The sequence below is a fragment of the Halictus rubicundus genome, chromosome 10, assembly GCF_050948215.1.
Source record: "Halictus rubicundus isolate RS-2024b chromosome 10, iyHalRubi1_principal, whole genome shotgun sequence".
NCBI classification, from domain to species: Eukaryota; Metazoa; Arthropoda; class Insecta; order Hymenoptera; family Halictidae; genus Halictus; species Halictus rubicundus.
Genome location: NC_135158.1, coordinates 8,592,770 through 8,612,068, shown reverse-complemented (window position 1 = coordinate 8,612,068; position 19,299 = coordinate 8,592,770). Strand labels below are relative to the sequence as shown.

The following is a 19,299-nucleotide window of genomic DNA, read 5'->3' as shown; positions in this document are numbered from 1 at the left end:
TTAAATAGAATAGAATCTACAAAATCTATACCTGGAATCTAACAAAATTCATTTTAAGAATTGGCGAACACAGACAAATTATTTTTATACGACTAACTAACGAATAATGTAACCAACAATCATTTCCAGATATAATCTATTATTAGATATCCATAAACTGTAAATTTTATGCATTTGTTGTAGCAACGTATGAACGAATAAAGCACATAGTACAAGAAATAAATGTCTATTCAATTTAAATTTTTCCAGCTGCAGCACAAGAATAGTACAACAACGGAAATGAAATTATAATTGGCACGAGCTTGAACAAACTTCGACGACTGCGATGCTGCAAAATAACAATAAATAGTGGTTGCTTAATAGGGTAGAGGAATAATAGAAAGGACAAGAGCCAGAAATGACATGCACATTCGAATTTCCAAGACACAAGCAGCTTCCCCGAAGAAACCTCATGATTCACGGTGCTATTATCTCTTAAGAGGATCACGCATCCTTAAAAACGGGCCACTTTCGAGCACAGATTAGAAAGAAAATGAGATTAACGCACAAATATCAGTGAAGAGGTTAATTAAGACTAATTACACTTTTAACCTTCTTTCCACCTGCATAATTATGGCACGGGCAAGCTTTAGTGGGCAGACTTTCTGAAAGTACCGTGTATCTCCTAGAAATTGAAAAAGGAGAAATTATCAAATTATACAGTTCACACTATCGACTATTCTCTGAAAAACGTAAATTTGTATTTGCATCAGAATCTGCGATCTACTAACGGTAATATTCTAATAATAGCCTTGGTTTTTTTTTCAACCCCCGTAACCTTTAAGTGAACTATCGGAGCCGCACCCAAATTTATGCCAATAATTACTTAACGTGCAACTATGTTATTTACCACTTCGGCAGAAATAAATATTAAATCTGAAATAATAGCTCTAATTTAAGGAGTATTTTACTCTATTTATATTTTATCGGAGTAGCTTATTTTTATCTACTTTGACCTTAGAAACTAGGCTTAAAGGAACGCTTAATCAAATAACGGTAAATCAAATAATAAGGCAATTACAAGGTACATCGAAGTTAAGGTAAATTTCATGGCCGAGAGGCTGCTAAAATAGACTCATTATTTTTTGATATTCCATTAAATATTTGGAACACGCGAAGTACATTTGGAAGGGTCGAGGGTTAATCATGGAAACGGTCTCCACAAATCTCAAGCATTTTCCCCTGGCGAACTAGCCTCGGTCGCAAATTCTATTTTCCCCGAGAACCTGTTTGACGGATTAAAGATCCGAGTTGCATTACCTATGCAACGGTGGGAGTTCTGTTCACCTGTGCAAGTCGGGGTTAGCATTTTTCTGGTGGGCTGGAGAAGAGAGCGTGGACGTTCCCGAAGTAAAAGTCGGCGGGTAAACGGGCAACCGGTGGCCCGACGACTTACGTGGAAACGGAATGATAATGCCGCGCGATGGGAGTGTGCTTCCTGCAATTATATTACTCGCGTATATACGACGGCGGAGAGCGCGTTAGGCGGTGTCTGAATAATGTAAATAAAATGCGGACGCGGCGCGGAGCCGAGCGCGAGCGGTGCGGTCGCGCGAGCTGGCATTATACGGCCCCGCGCGTATTCCCCGATCGAATAATGCGAGTTTATATTCCACGTACCTTCGTATCCTGCTTGAATGCAAGGTGGACCGTACGTATATGTCCCACTGGCCAATAAAGCCTGATGCGACGTACGACCGCAGAGTGGCCCGCGGAATACGAATCGTTCGCGCAGCTGCGGCATTAAATTTCAATGTTTATTATGTCACCTCGCGACGGAATCCGCTCGAAAACCGAGCGATAGGCGGCTGTCTTCTACCAGACACCGACGACCAAACAGATCCTGGTTCGTCGAGTTCGGCCGGCTCTACCGCCGCCATTTTACCGCTCAACCGTCTGTTTTAACACTAGCTTTACGGAGCATTAAAAGTGAGTATTTTACATTACCTTATGAAAGTAAGAAGAACGTGTCTATCCAAGTTTCAAGCCATTTTTTAGATAACATATACCTAAGGAAAGAAGTTTGTCGAGTAATTCCACGTAGATGGATCTTCACAATCTGAATAATCGTAAATTAAAAATATTAGAATCCGTCATTTTCACGGGTCCCGTAAACCTAGTGTTAATAGCGCCACGGATACATGTGATGCTAAGGATATATGACTTTCCGTACAAGGCAATTTCATTTGTCTTTCTTTTTACCCGGGAAAAAATGTCTAAAACCAAGTTTACTATATCTCACTCCTTAATTTTCTGCTTACGAATGAGCTTTTCCTTCTCGGATGTAACAAACAGTAATAATAGAAAAACAGAAGAAGGGCTGGAAATGCGCGTCAGAATACAAACGTTCGCGGGAAAAACCAGTCCGAGTACACGGTAAATATATGTTTCGCTGTGGCGAATACTATTTATAATTGTCAAACAAAATATAAATATTCCCACGCGGCACAGCACGGTAAACAGGTAAACAGGGGCAAACAAGAAAGAAAGGGGCCGAACAACAATATGTTGAACGTAAACCGGCCATCGCCGCGTAATGAATACGCAATGCCGCGATAACATCGATCAGAAATAATGCTGTTTATGGACACCGTCGTTTCAATGCTATAGTAAGAAAAATGTCTCGTCATCGACGCGAGGGAGCAGCGACCACGTCGCGAGGATAAACGTAATTCGCAGGACGTAACTTCTCCCTGTGGAACGCTGTCCAACAGCGTGCAGCACATATTTATGCTAATCCAGTTTATGCAAACAGAATAGTTTCCATCTTATCGTATTTTCTACTCTTATTTTCTTTTTCCTTTTTTTTTTTTTTTTTTTTTCGAATACGAACCGTATCGCGAGACATCCTGTACGCCATATATAACATAAATATTTATGAACTGTAGCGCAATTACTTGCCACGGTCCCTCGTTTATCAAATACTTACCACCTTCGGCACGGAATTACGTACGGAAAATAATTAAATCCGCCTCACGTGCACGCACGCGGAGAGCGCAATAAATATGCAATAATTGCGGGCCATTAGGCGTAAATCGCGGCCCCGCGGAGAGAGAGAGAGAGAGAGAGAGAGAGAGAGAGAAAAAAAAGAATCACTGAACCGACAAGAATCCAAGCATGTTTTCCACCGGATCAACGGTTATGGCGAAGGTTCTTTGATACGGGCTACCGGATAAACAGAATTCTGCGGCGCGCGTCCGACGCAACCCCACGCAGAAACGGAATATTCATTACTCTTCGTTGCATCGCTGCCGGCTGGTCGCGCGAGTGCATGCGAACCAGCCGCACTCGTGGGCGTTCGTTTCTGGGTTATGCAGCCTGGTGCAATATGCATGTGCGTGTCGTCCTCGCCGTGGCCGCCGCGATACCGAGAGCCGATGGGGCACAAACCAAGGGGCGAGGGATGCACATGACACACACGTGCGCATCGCCGCCTATCGGCGACCCTTCTAACGGCTGACACGAGAGGAAATCCGATGTGCTAGGACGACCCGGGAGCAAATTTTTTTCCACAACAAATTTTAACGAACTTTATCAGTTTCGTTTTGTTCAATGCAAGCCCATTCGTGGCTTGGGTTTCAACGTACTGAAACTAATTTTTCTGCTTCAGTCCTCATCGTTTCTCGAGTACAACTCAGTACGGTGATTTCTTTATACATGTCGCCAAGGCCTGGACGATATACGTCGCGAAATTATCCCCACTACCACCGGGTATAGACGCCGAGGAGTGTAAACATAACACGGCTCGGGTATGTGTCCTTGACGATACAAGACCCGTGTTGTGGACATATATCGAGAATTCACTGTATTCTCATCTTCTTCGACGTTATGTATCACGGATATATCACGGTTTCATTTTTTCTTGCAAATAAATTGGGTTTACGATGTTTAACACTAGGTTTACGGAGCACTAAAAATGACTATTTTACATTTCCTTATAAAAATAACATGCATATATCCATCAAAATCTGTAGCCATTTTTTAAATAATATATACCTAGAGAGTAATCGATTTCTTAAATAATTCCTTATGGATCCATGTTTGCAATCTCAATATTCGTGAATTAAAAATATTAGAATCCGCCATTTTGACGGGTCCCGTAAATCTAGTGTTAAAGATGCACATCCCAGATAAAAGGTAAACCGCGGTTGAATGACTCTGGATAACAAAGCGAGTAAATTTAGGCCCTACACGGATATTAGTCAATTCGTTTTTTTTTTTTTTAAGTTTTACATTATACTAGACGCTTAATTCAGTCACGGCAGCTATAGTCTTCCGGTGGGAAAGGTGTAAGGCATAAGAAAATTACGAGCTCGATAACAGTTCCTCCCACTCGTTCGTCTTCGTCGCGTCAGAATTCGCTTTTCCCATAACAGCTTCGCTCGCCGCTCAAATTGCATCGTCCGCCCGGTAAATAAATAAAAACCGTTAAAGACCATCATGGGGCCGGTGGAGGAGGAGCAATCACTCGAACGATCCAAACGATCGTCACGGAGCCCCGATAAACGCGTCGCGGATAATAATGGAAAGAGTGCGACGGGGCGGGCTACATTTTCCCGGCAATTAAACACAATTGTCGCTAAGCGACACTGCCCGTTCCCGAACATTAAATATCCCCCCCCCCCCTCCACCGAAACGAATCCCATGCCGAGGGTGAATGCCAGTCGAAAAAATTTATGCTCGTCCGTCGAAAGAGAAATCTCCCCTCACCTCCCCCTCTCCTGTAGATCCGGCAACCTGATTTCACCACTGGCAAATTACTTCTTTAAATCGAGCAGACGACGCACGCTTCCTCCGCAATCCATTTCGCTCTTCTTGCCCGGAAATGTTCCCAAGGATGAGATCCAGTGTCCTACCTTCTCCACCCTCTCCCGCGCCACTCGAGCAACCCCCGTAAACCCCGACGCATCCCCCAACCCCCACCCCCGTCATCGGCCGTGTTCCCTTTCACGGATTGTTGCTCCACGTCCACGTTGCTCATTTAATTCCGCCCGACGCGGACCGTTTCAATCAATCCATCGACCGAGGGGTCGAGGGATCGCTCGAGGAAATGGTACGAACTGAATCGATCGGAACTTTCCCGATTCATCGTGGCCGCCGGTTCCTCTTCCTCATCCCCCAACCCCTCTCGGCCTTTTTGTCTCGCACGCCCTTCTTCTCTACCCGTCATTTTCGGTCTTCTGTTTTCCTTCGGCTCGTCGGATCCCACCCGATACCCGAACGTCTCTTCCCATACCAATACTTAACACGCCATCTGCGATTCGTTCTATGGTACTTGTTTGTCGCATACGAAATGTCCGATTTTTAACAGACTGTTAAACTACTTTCCTCTGACTGTAATTATTGATAAGCACCAGAATGAATTTCAAGTTTCACGATTACGACGGAAATCGAACTTCTTACCATTTTTCGTCCACTAGTCTGCGGATCTTTATGGATTTATGGCTTCTGAAAATGTTCAAAAAATGCTATGATATAAAACTCCACAGAATTTAGATTTTTATTGATTTCCGATCTACAAAGGCCACTAGCAGTAAAAATTTGTTACTTGTTTCCACTTTCCTAAAATTTGCCTAGAAAACTTGAAAATTGCGTAAACATTCACAGTCTGGTCATCACATTTTCCCTTACATAATGCTATCGTCAGTGTCGCAAATCGTAGGGAGGACAAAAGAATAGTCGGTGCAATAAATCGTAGCTTTCCTAAATCGTAAACTGTAGGGTGGATAAAAGAATAGTGACGGTAATAAATCTGATCTGCTTTCCTTTTTCAACCGAATCAATTGCCAGCATTTTATCGAATTATTTATAGTTATTGGTCCGACAGTAAACGCACTAAATCGTACAATTTTATGAACCTCGATTTATATACGTTCTGCAGCAGTTCGTGTGTTTTCTCCCTGCGCATCGATTAAGATAATCCTTTGCAGGATTATGGGAATCGGATACGGTATCGTTGCAGGTTCGCAGTTGTTGGTGACTAACAATAAATTCTAGCGGTATTGCTTTAGTTTTGAGTCACCGCCGCTAACACCAGAATACTTTCTTCTAATTAATACGCCGCTCCAATACGGGCGAATAGATAATTACGAACAACTGTTGAACAGCGGAACTTCCGTGCTCCGAATCCGCTCTAAATACGCTCGAAAATTCTCTGCTCTAATTCGGGTGTTGCTCTAGCCACGCGATAGTCTCCTTAAACTCTCTCAAAAACTGAAATTCCGGGGTGGTGACCGCGCTCTTGAAAGCTTTCCCTTTGTGTATAAACATTTATTCGGCGGATTTACCAAACTGCCTAGACGATGGATCGTTTCAGAATTTAGAACTAACAAATTTATCAACATTATTATTCGAGAAATTCTAATTAGATTTTGGACGATTCGATAAAAAAAAAAAAAGCAGTCGTACTGAGTTAATCCTACAGCATTGTGTAACTTCAAAGTCAATACAATTCATACGACACAGTCATACAATTTCTATTGTTTGCATTTTTCAAGCTTTTGTTTCACTTTATCACCGAAATTCAGCGTAACGTTTCATTGTTCTACCATCGCTTTGCAGCCCAGCAATTTTTTTATTGTAATTTTACGGATTCTTTAGTTCTTCCAGGCACAAGGTTATTAACAACGTACAGTGCGTTGATACAGCGTGTAAGCAGGTCTCTATTTTGTTGGCCTATTAAGTGTTAGCAGCTCCAGTGATTTCTTTTTTTTTTTTTTGTTTGTCACCCGTCCTGTAAATCAGTCCGTAAAGCATCCCATTTGCATAAACATCAGCAGTGTCATGACCCACGGTTCGCAGCCCCGTTAAAATCCATTACGGTTTACTGCGCTCTTCAGGAACGGCTTTTATAAAATACTTAAGATCGTACCGTGTCGATCGCACAGGTCCGCAACATCGTTCCCAAGGCGGAAGTCCGCCATTGGCCGTGTTCCTTAACGCGATCGCAGTCTGAGTTTTCGTTCTTCCGCGGCCGCGATGCACCGATGCACCGATGCACCAGCGCGCCGCGCTTGATAGCACTATAACGCGTCGATGCATCAACGCGGCTCCGTGTCGCATAAAAGTGGCGTTCCGATTCGGAGCGGCAAGACGAACCGGGGAAAAGAAAAATCATGGAGGAGGTCAAATTTCAGAAAAATTACACGGGAACGTAGAACACGAGAATACGTTAACCGAACTTTGCATTTTACAGTTGCATGGTCGTCCTTATCTACGTGGAACCGAGTGGGAATTTGACACTTGATGTAATTCTTAATAGTCATTAACACTTTGATCGCCAAACTAGAAACCCCAAAAATTCCATAAAATCAAAGTAAGTTATTTAATGAAATAAAAATTGCAAAAAATTAAATGTACGATACTGAGTAATCCTCCAACTTTCTTGCATGTTACAGATCCTAATTAAGTTTAGTACAATGAATATATCAACGTAAAAATTTATTTCAAAACCTGCGCAAATAATTCCGTCAGCCACATATGGCTGACGTGGCGTTCAACGTGTTAATATTATTAATATTACCTCAATATATGTACATTGATAGTAATATTTATATAATTCTTAATACGTATATATTTTTAATATGTTAACACACTATCGGCGAGTAACACCATGAGCTTGACTCACACGTCTAGCGGGCGAAAACAACCTGAAGGTTGCTTACAAAGAGTTATGCAAAACAAAATATTCACTACATGAAAAAAACAAGCATCGGTAAGTGCTTTACTAACACTTAGCGTACGTTCTGCATAAAAGGTATTAATACCCGACCCGCCGATTGGCGCCAGTCTGTGGAAAAAGTATTAATACCTTTCCCGCCGATAGTGTGTTAATATTATCGTAATTCTTAACACATATACATATGCTTAATATAACAGTTTTCTTAGTAACTAGTAATAATGGCTCTAACTAAAATTTAAATTGTGAAACATTCGCAATGTACACAGGCAACCACCGTGTCTGATCTGCACTGTCCAATTCTACTGTGAGCCCGTTTCGCGATTAAATTCCGCATCCGTACCCCAAATTCTGATGGAAACGTTAAGATACCGTTCTATACCCGTACCCTCTGAATAGTTCTATTCTACCGTGAATACGGTTCCCTATTAAATTCTCTTCTCTTCGAGTTCAAGTCTCTTGGGAGCTGAATTTTTTGTTAACAGTCGTTTGGACACAAGAAAAAAATTAAGAATCTAAATTGACGTACTCTCGAGTAAGAATTTGATTAAATTTGGTCTCTGTGTCTTGCTATTGAAGCAAACAATTTCTATTTTGCATAAAAATCCGCAGTCTGCTCGTATATTTTCTTTCAGAAAATTGGAGAACAAGTGCAGCTTTCATTGGATCGACCCCAAAAATCGAAAAGCGGCGCGAAAATAAATGCCCGAAGGATGAAAGTAGGGATGGTCGGGGGTGAGAATCGGAACGCCGTGGAACATTGCGGTAAATAAAGGAACGGAAGTCATACGGGAAGGAAGATAAGGGGAAACGAATCGCGGAAAGATAAATAGTGTGAGATGAAAGAGGGTTGGGGTGGAGCGGCGAGGGTACGATGGAAACGATAGGGGGAGACTTAATCTTTCCTCGCGAGGAAAATAATAAAGGAGCTCCGGGGGGAGGTGGGCTGAGTAACAGCCTAGACGTGACGGAGACACACGGGGACCAGAATGGGGGTGGGTGGTGGGGGAAATGTTTTAACGAATCATTGTGCGTCTCCTCTCGGTGTACGGAGTGCAACAGGTTTATACTTCGTATAAACTACTTTGATATTTTTCACGGTCGCCCTCGTGAACACGGAGAAATGGAGCGTCAATGTTGCAACGACGAAACAGACTTCACTTTTACCACTGGATGCACTCGAACTTCGCCGGCGCTGCTCCACATACATTATTCCCGAGCGGAAGTGCGTGTTTATAGACCGGGTCTGAGACTCTGCTTGCCTCGTTCCCAGACGAACGTTCAAAGGGAAGAAAAGAAAAAATGGAAAATGTTGGAAAATTGGGGAAATTGCGGATCGTGAGTGAAACTTTTCGTTCCAATTTTTCGCTATTCACTTTTCACTGTTTCTTAATAGATTTGACATACATTTTTTAAGGGATGAATATTCTTATCAGATTTTTTTTTTACTCAATACCTTGCTCTTTCACTATCTTTCAATAAGTTTGATGTACATATTTAAGGGGTGTGAATTTTTATCAATTTTAGCTTATGTCCCGAAGACAATTTTCTCACATCTCTGCAGTTTTTCCATTTCTTTTCTATTTTATTTTACTAATCTTGCTGGACGTTCTATTTCCCGACAATTACAATACTTTACTGATTGATATTTGTATGGTGATACATTCGTTGTAATTCGCAAATACTACGGAAAATATAAAAGAAATCAGAATTGATGGCGAATGATAATTATGTTTGAAACGACCGTTCCACAGGGGTAAAAAATGACGCGTTCGGCGGAAGCAGGTAGCGCTACCAAGAAAGCACATGAATTGACAATCGACGAGACAGAGTAACGCATCGGAGTCGAGGGAGTAGGATCGCAAGAGTCTCCGGTGGGTCGTCAGAAAGGCAGGCTAAGGTGTCGCGGCAAACAGAGAATAGCGGCAGACAATGGACGCGTAGTTAGTAAATTACAAGCTGGCTGGCACAATAGCGTGCAGAGACTGCGTGCGTAGATGCGTGTGCTGGCGTGCATGCGTGAGCGTGTGCCGGTGTAGCTCTCCTCCTCTGTCTATGCTGGCCGCGTGTTTGTCTACGTTCTAGGCTGCACGGTTTACAGAGAGCGGCGTGCACCGGCGCGTATCCACCGTTCGTCCATGCATGCAGGGTCCGCGTGGGAGACTCTCTCTGGGTATATATCAATCCGATCTGCAGGTACCTGTACATTACGTGCCTGCATTAGATACCAGCCGCAAGATTGCCTCGTGTCCCCCATTCTCATTTCGCCGCTCATTCTCATCGCGCCCTTCCTAGGTTCCCCCGTGTGTGCGTGCGCGCGCGCGCGCGCCCGTGATTGTGGAAGCGAGAGCGCGATCGTTTCGGGGCATCGAGGAAAACTAGATTACGCCGCGGCAATTTTCCGACGGCCACCGATGTTCAAGGGATTCGCAGACCTCCCTCGTGCCAGCAGACTTTGCCAATGTTTCGCCAAACACGAGACTCCGACGGGGAGCGCAATCTTTCCCCGAGAAACTCTCGTTGCCTGTTTCGTTTGCTAAAGAAACAGGAGTGGGATGACTATTACGGTGGGATGATCTCAGTCTTTCACCGGAGGGTTTTGTTTGGGATAGTCTTTAGAATCGTGCTATTGCCCGGAGAAATGAGCCGTGCGAAGTTTGAAGTCGATCGGCAAACGGGAACGTCGGTTTACGTCCAATTAGAAATGTTTTTCTTCGTTTTCCCCGTTTTTCGAGATTACATCGTTCATCGACCAACTTCATTGAACTTTCAGAATGGTTGCACGATGACCCAACCGGACCCATTATGAAGCCTCTGCTTTCGGGAGTCAGTCTTAGTATTTTTTCAGAGCATTTGTGCACCTATGTACGAGAAGATTTTATGGGTTCAAACGAAACCACGAAGATCGGCAATTTTTTCTTATGCTCGAATCCGTCGTAGGTTCGACGAATGGGGCGTCTTCTTTAAAACGACGCCCCAAAAATTGCTGCACGATTTTTTCTGGCCGCCATACAGAACTTTGAAAACTACAATGAGATTTGTTCACGTATTCGCAACTAACGACGATAAAAGCCGAAAAAGCGAACCAGTTGAAAATATACAGTACATTTTCTGCTTCTTCCAGAATCTGTATTAATAAAAAAGAAACCTGTGTATCCCAATATACCCAGTCACAGTGAACAGTCCGAAAGTCGAAGGACGTCCCCGAAAACCCGAAACCCAAAACCCGCTGGAGGTGGGGTAAACTCGAAAAGATCCCGATGATCGATGAATCTGGAAAAGCACATTCACCGGCGAAAAAGAGTAATCCTCCGTCCCCCGTTGTCCCGACAACCAACCAACCAGCCATCCACCCGTCCCATCACGTCGCTGACATATCACGAGCCCGCGCGCTGACATTAAAATCCGCCCTATCGAGACTCCTCGAAAGTTCGAGTCGGGGCGACGACGAGTTCGACTAATTAGAGTCGTCTAAAAGCGGCCGCTCATTAACGGGCGCATGGCGATTTATCGTCAGCCAGCGGCTGGCCAATGAAAAAAGGGGCCGAAGGCGGGAGGGAACGGAACGGAACGAAAAGTCAAAGCAAGCCGGGAGCGACAGAGAAAAAGGGAGGTGGAGAGAGTGAGAGAGAGAGAGAGAGAGAGAGAGAGAGAGAGAAACAGGGGAGGGTGAGAAAGAAGGAGCGAATGACTCGCGGCGAACAAAGAACGGAAAGAGGGGGAGAGAGAGGGAGAAAGAAAGAGGGTCGGAGGTGGCGATGTCGAGGGCCGCGATGGAGAGGAAGAACTGGAGGAGGAAATGAAGCGTGTCGGGGCTGGAAAGAAGTCGGCCGAAGGAAAAATTAAAGTCGGAGGATCGAAAGGGAAGGAAGAGGAAAGTCCGCCGTGGAAAGAACGAGGAGCCCCGGCGAACACCGAGAAAGTCGACTTCTACTTTCAGCTGGCGTGGGGGCTGGATAGCGACCATGAAGGGGTTGCTGCTGCGAAAAGAGGGACGGGGTGCATCAAGGCTAAAAAGAGAAAGAGAGATGATCATTCGTATTTCGCGGTGGCGGAGACGGCGGCGTGTAGCAGGCGGTCGTCCCCGGTAATACTTTATTTGTCCGCCCCTGGACTTTCTTTCTTTCTGTTTTCCAGCCACCGCCGCCGCTTCTTCCTTCCCTCTGCGGCGGTGTTTCCTACCGGCTGTGCTCGACCGCGATTCTTTTCACACTCGGCCATCTTTTCCGCCATCTTTCTTGCTAATTACCCGACCCGTTTTCCGCGGTCAGAAATCTCTTCTCCGCCCTCAAACCCTCAAACCCCCTCCTTCGTCTTTCTTCTTGTTCTTGTAGCACTGTGTGTACGCGCGTCTCGCCGGCCGACGTCGCTGCTACTGCTTGCTTCTACTTCTTCTTCTTCTTCTTCTTCTTCTTCTTTCTTGCCGGCTTGTTCCCGCGAGCCGCGACTTCACGGGAAACCCATGAAATATTCAGACGACCCTAACCCCAACGAAGAAACCCCCGGCCACCGTCGTTCCAACGCTTCCGCAGACTTTTACGGACGGACCCCGGCGTTGTATCTCTGATCCGGCTGCCGTCCTGTACAACGAGCTCCAACTTCCGCGCACGTAACCGCGGAAAAAGAAGCGAAGTTACTTAACGACCTTCTCCTTGGATCGACGGACGTCTCTCTTGCTTGCGAGAAGACCGACGAATCGAGATCTCGATCAGGGAAACCAGGGAACCGTTCGTGATTCGCGATGGCAGGATTTTGGGAACGATGCTGAATTCGAAACGAATCCGAATCGAACCACCGCTTTGAGACGGTGTCGGAAATGGATCACGGATTGAGAGTGTTCTGGGGATACGTGAAGATCCTTCTGTGACGAAGATTACTATGGAAACACTGGGGTAGCTTTGCTTGTTCATAGACAAAAGCGATTCGTGACGACCCGTGCGTTGAACACTACTTTTTAGGTCTTATTCGTGCTCAATGAGTCTTATTTGTATTCCACGAATTTATTGTTATACTGCACTGTGGGTTTATGCAAACCCACGATCTCTTTTATTCAGCGTCGAGGTCCTGATACAATAGAATTTTTCTCGTATATTGCGAGAAAGAAATTGTATTTAAATCCCTCCCACATAACTGTTTATTTCGCAGAATTACTGTATGCATAAAGGAGATATGTTACATGTACAAAAAAAAAATTCCAGGAGGTTCCGTTACTTTCTATTTTTGATTATTGCTACTACCTTTTGCGACCTTTTCCCAGAGCCCCGCAAGTTCACGCATTCTATTTTCATAAAAATAATTTTGCTTGAATGAGAACAAGTTGGTGCAGGTTGGTAAAGAGTTTAAATAATGTAACAGAGGAATTATACATAATTTTCCAAGCTGATCACAAGGTTTTTAGTACAATTATCGAAGCGGTATAAGCTCTCAATTTTTTGAGAATTAAAATTATTGATTCTAACGAAGCATTATAGTATGAGGAGTTGCAAAAACTATGAATTGACCATGTTTGTTGATGCTCGGTTGACGTTGAATTTAACAATAAATGCAAGTGATTGAAAATAATCGTGCCATAATTCGTACTCAAATAAGTCAGCGGAATCAATTAAGCGGGATCGGACAAAGGTTTTACAGGCTCTCCGACTAAGGAATTTGTCAGGAATGAATGATTAACTTCCAGAAGACGTCACAAAACCCGATATTAAGGCGATCACGAGGACAAATGAGCACCTACCTTGATAAAACGCTTGGCCTTTGTCAGGAGACCCAGCGTAGTGTGTCTTGAGGTTTCAGGACCTAACGGGACCAGAACCTTCAGCTTTTCCAGGCAATTTCTGAGGTGCGCTCTCCTGCAACAGGAAAAAACACGGGAAAATTAGTACGTTGTTTATTATAAAAAAAAGGGCACAAAACATTATAAAACGAATACGAAATACTACAACGTTCCCGTTAAGCGATTGATTTTATGTACTTGATTTACACAATTCTTGAAATTATAAAGATATTTTTTGGGGAAATGATTGAATAAATCTCTTGAAATAAATACTCTAACCCTAAATCACACAAAATGTAAATAAATTCAGTCTTGTCGTTTCCTTGAGACAACACATGCCATCCATTCGCTTTTAATAGGTTTAGCAACGAAGAAGTTAGAATGTAACGAATACAAGACAACGATAAAATGTCAGTTGCAAGCCCCAGAGAAAGGGTGTCTGCGACAAAATAAATAGCTTTCGACGAAGATAAGGAGAAAATACTTCCAGAAAATCACGTCCAACTTTTGTTCTCGCGACCAGGGCGCGGAACTTTATGATTTGTGTAAAAAAAATCGATCTCTCGAACATATTGCTGGGGGGGGATCCCCGTTAATGTCTCGAGCCGGTGGCCCGTTCTCGCGATAACTGGCTATCAGGGGACGAGCTTCGTGTATAGGTTGACCAATTCGAAACTTTAACGCGCTCGTAATTCGTCGCTTGGTGTGTTCGGTGGTGGTGGGAGGTGTAGAAACTGGGGTGGTGGGGAGTGGTTCGAATTACCCGAAAGCTTTCCTGGCATCCGTTTTTCGTGTCACGTAGGGTGCACGATGAATGGAGCGGAATCTCGCCCGGTAAGCTTCGCTGGAAGCCCGTAAACGGAGGACAAAATTGAGGCCGAGAACGGAAGAAATGGAAGAAAACGTGGTGCTGTGAGAGCGGAAGCTAGAGAAGGAGAAATAGAGAGAGAGAGAGTGAGTTTAGGGAGGTGACGAAGGAGGAATCCCCATGGGACCCCGTAAGGAATTCGAGGACCGACCGCACTTCGAGCGCGCAAACGAAGCTGCCCCGCGAAAGCAGCCGGAAAAACCGATAAGATCCCGATTATCGCGGCGATCACGGGCCATTAGCCGAACGAATCGCGCGCGATAAACATACAGTTGGAATACGAAAGCAGGAAACGCGCGGGAATTATTTCCCTCCCGGAATATCCTGCGGCGACCGTTCGAAACGAAGAAACGACCGGTCGGCCGGTGGTTGTGGAATCCACCCTCGTGCCACCCTCCCGTTCCGGGCGGAGCCGATCGTTGCCTGCCCCGGGAATTCAACGACTATGCTAACGATATTCGATATCAATATTTTCTGCCTAAGTATCGAAGGATTGCAAACGATCCGCATGATTCCAAGGTGTAGGACAGGCCACCGTGAATTTATAGCATTCGAGGTGTTTGATCCTTTTGCTGTTTACTTAAACGAGACAGTACAGCAGAAAGGATGTCTGCCTTTTATATTATTCAATACTGTCCTTTACATTGCCTTGTATTGTACTTTTTATTCAGTTGGAACGAGCCACGTAAGAGGTTAACGACTTGTCTGCGGATCTTTCTGCAAGATAAAGATTTTTCATCTCAATTGTAAGCAAAACAGTCATGTACATTGTAAGCAGAAAAGTCGAAGATAAAAAATCCGCAGTGTAATAACGAGTTTCGCGCTTACAAGATGGATCGGAGGTCATTAGACCATTTTAAAATGGAACGGACCTTCCGTTTCTTAGAAATTCGCATTTTTATTTTATTTACGAATTTTAAATTATCCCGTGAGTATCGAGCCATCCTATATTTGTATTAAAATTGAATTTGTATCGTATTCATATTGACAATAATTTTGCGGGTGCTGTAGAATGGGGAATCGGCTGGCGCGTCTGGTCATGGCCAACCGATTCTACTTCTCGCGAGCTGGGACAGGCGAATCGAACGTTCAAACTCGATTTTCTAAAAAACGAAGGGTCACTCGGAAAAATGGTATTCGTGCATTTTCGCTTGTTTCTCCGGATAGAATCACCCGAGGGCTACACCATCCGCTCTGAGACACCCTGTACAGAGAACGCGGGGTTGGAAAAAACAAAGGGAATAAAAGCGAAAATGAGAACGAAATAAAAATATCCGCGGATTTCGCGGGTCGAACGGTCGACCGGACGCCCGAGGTAAACGGCTCGCGAAATGAGTTTCTTTTTTCTCCCCTTTTGGCTTTCGGAGCCCCTTAAACGCAGCCCCCGGGTCCCTAAATGCCGGCGCATAACACCGACGGCAGCCAGCCGCGAATGCATCTATCCAGGGGCGGAAACCGTCCACTCTGCGGCCCGCGAGACATAATACCGTTTGATGACGTCATTAAGCCGGTGCCGGCTTATTGTTTCTCGTAAAACGTACGTGCAAACGCGCCCTGGTATACACGGGCCCTGTGTGCACCCGCTGGGACGTCTAAGTCGACGTCGACGTCTTGGTGGGCTCTTTCGACGCAACCCCAAACCACCCTCTGGTGGTCTACAACCCTCCCGGCGTCCCCTACCCTAAGCGTCTTCAAGCCGGTTGGTCGACGACGATGGAACGTCGTCGTCGTCTGCGACAAGCTCGCCCGTCGTCTCCATTTTCCACGACGGAACAATAAACCGGGCATAAACTTATAATTAAATGCCTGCAATGGCGCGTGTTTGGCACACGTGACGCACGTCCGCCACGGACTTATTACCCACGTTGAAAATAAATCGCGTCGTGCGGACCGTGCACTTCGGCTGGCCTGCTCTCTCGCCGGGTGACGGAACGACTTGCGCCTTGATTTATCGGCTCTCGACGGTTTTTCTTGCGCTCGCTATTGCTGGTAGTTTTATTTTCGATTGATTTCTCTCCTGGGGTTCCAGTTCCAGAAGGGGGTCGTTCGTTTGAAGTCGTTTGGATAGGCGTTTGTTGCGTGGTTTGATCGATTATTATTGGACCAGAGAAGTTTAAGTGGATTCGGACGCTTGTGCACAGACCTGACGGGGTTTCAATTAAGTGCATTGCAATTTTCCTGACGCCTCAGGTCAATTTTGTTTCGACACAATTTTAACCCTTTGCACTCGAAGCTATTTTAACTCCAAAACGAAACATTTCTTCCGACCTAGAATATTTCCCTTCTATATATATTTTTTCATGTTATACATATGAAAATGGTCCAATTTACTTGTACAATACTGAAGTGTTCAGTAATTTATTAAATACAAACAAATTTAATAATTTGAAAAATATTTTGAACAATGATACAGCAATTTTTAGTGGCGCCTTACAGTCGCCATTCGAGTGCTAAGGGTTAACAACTGTTCACATAAAATGGAATGCAAGGTATTTCAACATTAAACCCACCAAGCTCTGAAGCTCAGTGCATCAATTTATTCAGATGCATTGCAATTTTCCTGATGCCTCAGGTCAATTTTGTTTTGGCACAATTTTAACAACTGTTCACATAAAATGGAATACAAGGTATTTCAACATTAAACCCACCAAGCTCTGAAGCTCAGTGCATCAATTTATTCAGATGCATTGCAATTTTCCTGGTGCATCAGGTCAATTTTGATTCAGCACAATTTTGACAACTGTTCACATAAAATGGAATGCAAGGTATTTCAACATTAAACCCAGCAAGCTCTGAAGCTCAATGCATCAATTTATTCAGATGTTCAATAATTTGTCAGTCACTGCTCAATAAGAATCATCTGACGCGTCTGATCGCCATCAACCTATTCTACTTCTCGCGAATCCATCTGAATTTTCTCGAGAACGTGGTCGTTCTTACTCGTTCTTTTTTGCTGATTTTTGCACATACAATCGCCTCCGCTTGTACCGCGCGTTCTGAGACACCCTGTATGCGTACCCGCCTGTCCGTTCTCTCTCCTCTTTTTTGTTTTTTGCGCCAGAGCTTTCGTTTGAAAGATTTACGCGCGCATCCTTTCGGGCTTTTATTTCTCTGATTTTTCGCGGTAATTGGTGGGGTTTGTTTGAATAGAAGCGGGGCCCGAGGGCGTACGTGATTTAGGTTTGGATTTTGTGAAGGGTGGCTTGCGGATTTTTACCGGCGAATTTCGCGAGAGCGAGCCCGATTCGCCCCCAACTGTGTAAAACAATTTCCGCCGGTCCTTTTTCGGTTAATTTAGTGATTTGCGTAATTTTTATTAGCGTTCTTTAGCACGGTGAATGTATTTCGCAGGAATTCAGGCGGAATTACGGCGATTTTATTGCGCGACGTTGTACGGAACGTTCCCCGGCCTTGTTTTATTAAACATTTAGCGATACAACCCGTTCGAGCTTTCGTTTTCAGTTTTCTAAAGTTCATTTGCAACGCACCTCGTTGATTCGCCTCCCATTTTGTTAACAATTCAATGGAACTTCATATTCGGATGAATGTAATTTTATGTTTTTATGCAATACTTCGCGATATAACCCGTCCGAGCTTCAGTTTTTAATTTTGTCTAGAATACTCGAGAACTATTCTGCCTTCGGAGCTAAATAAATGTAGCCAACAACTGTTTCTGAACGTGCCTCATTATTTCTCCACCGACTCAGTTTCGAACAATTGACTGCAGCTTCATATTCGCAATTTTCTCGAGCATCTGCTAATTTGATAGTTCCGCGTCGTAATTTAATTAACGAACTTCCGAATAACCCGCTCGGGTGGTTCTTACGATGTCCAGAATGAAAGAAAAAAAAGAAAAAAAGATAGATTGCATCTAGTTCACGCGCGTGGATGGTCAGGCTAATGTCGTTGACACGTTTAATTAATAACAAAAAGTTGGATCGGACGCGTGAAGTGTCGGAACTTGGAAATTCCATCCGTGGGCGGGTTATTGATCCCGGGCGAAAGAGGTGCAGCTGAAGTTTTGATCAACGTTCGTCTCCGAAAATTGGATGCCCGCGTCGCTGGTTCGAAAATTGAATATTTTATGCCTGGATCAATAACCCGATGACGTGTTCGAAATTTGCAATACCTCGGCAAACAATATTCCCGCCGAAATGAAGAGCCGGGCCCGCGAGCACGCGTTGCGCCGCAGCCGAATCCTGCGCCCGTTCTATAATGAAAAATCAAACTAGATGCTATTGCTTTCGGATCTCGGAACGGAAGAAAATTAAATCTAAAATTCGTTATATTGATTGGATCACGTAGAGCGATTCGCGATCCGTTCGTTAATCCGCCCAACGAGAATATCGCTATAAAAGAAATGACGGCAATTTCGTTTCAATTGATTCGGACCGGAAAGCTCACGTGGCGTGCACGTAAACCCGGCGCGAATCATTTACCGTGCATATTCAAGGCGTTCGGAGTCATTAATCTTCCGTCACTGTTCCCAGAACAAATTCTACTCGTTCAGGATCTCTCGGTTTAATTACTCGTCCGCCTAAGCTATGCATCTCTCGCGGGAGCTCGCAACGATAAAAATTCCATTCAATTCTATTTCTCGCGATACCGATGCCGTTGCCTTTCTAACAACTAAACTGCGGCAGTTTATGGAAAAATGAAAATTCTCGGCATCGATCGCAAGAAATTCATTGTTAATTTCAGTAATTAACAGCACAAGTTTCGGTTTCCATTTTCAATCCAACAAAATGAAGTTCTCGCGCAAAACCGCAGTAGTTCACAAACTGAACATTAAAATATTCAGTCTGAGTAAGATGGAGGAGATAAGTTTGCGAGGTGGTCACAATAAATTTTATTATACGGCGGGGGGGTTGGAAAATTAATATTAATATTGAGGCAAGAAAATTACGAGCGGTATTTCACCATAATCGCGCGCGGCGGTCGCCA

The 19,299-nt window shown here is 44.3% G+C and overlaps 1 protein-coding gene across 1 annotated transcript in view; it reads right to left on the bottom strand.

The window, feature by feature from the left end:
* Mxd (MAX dimerization protein) overlaps positions 1 to 19,299 on the bottom strand; it is a 285,259-nt gene that overhangs the window by 116,866 nt on the left and 149,094 nt on the right. Inside the window, exon 5 of the mRNA XM_076794420.1 lies at positions 13,449 to 13,563. Within this exon, the coding sequence (XP_076650535.1) occupies positions 13,449 to 13,563 (115 nt within the window). The remainder of the gene's footprint in view (positions 1 to 13,448; positions 13,564 to 19,299) is intronic.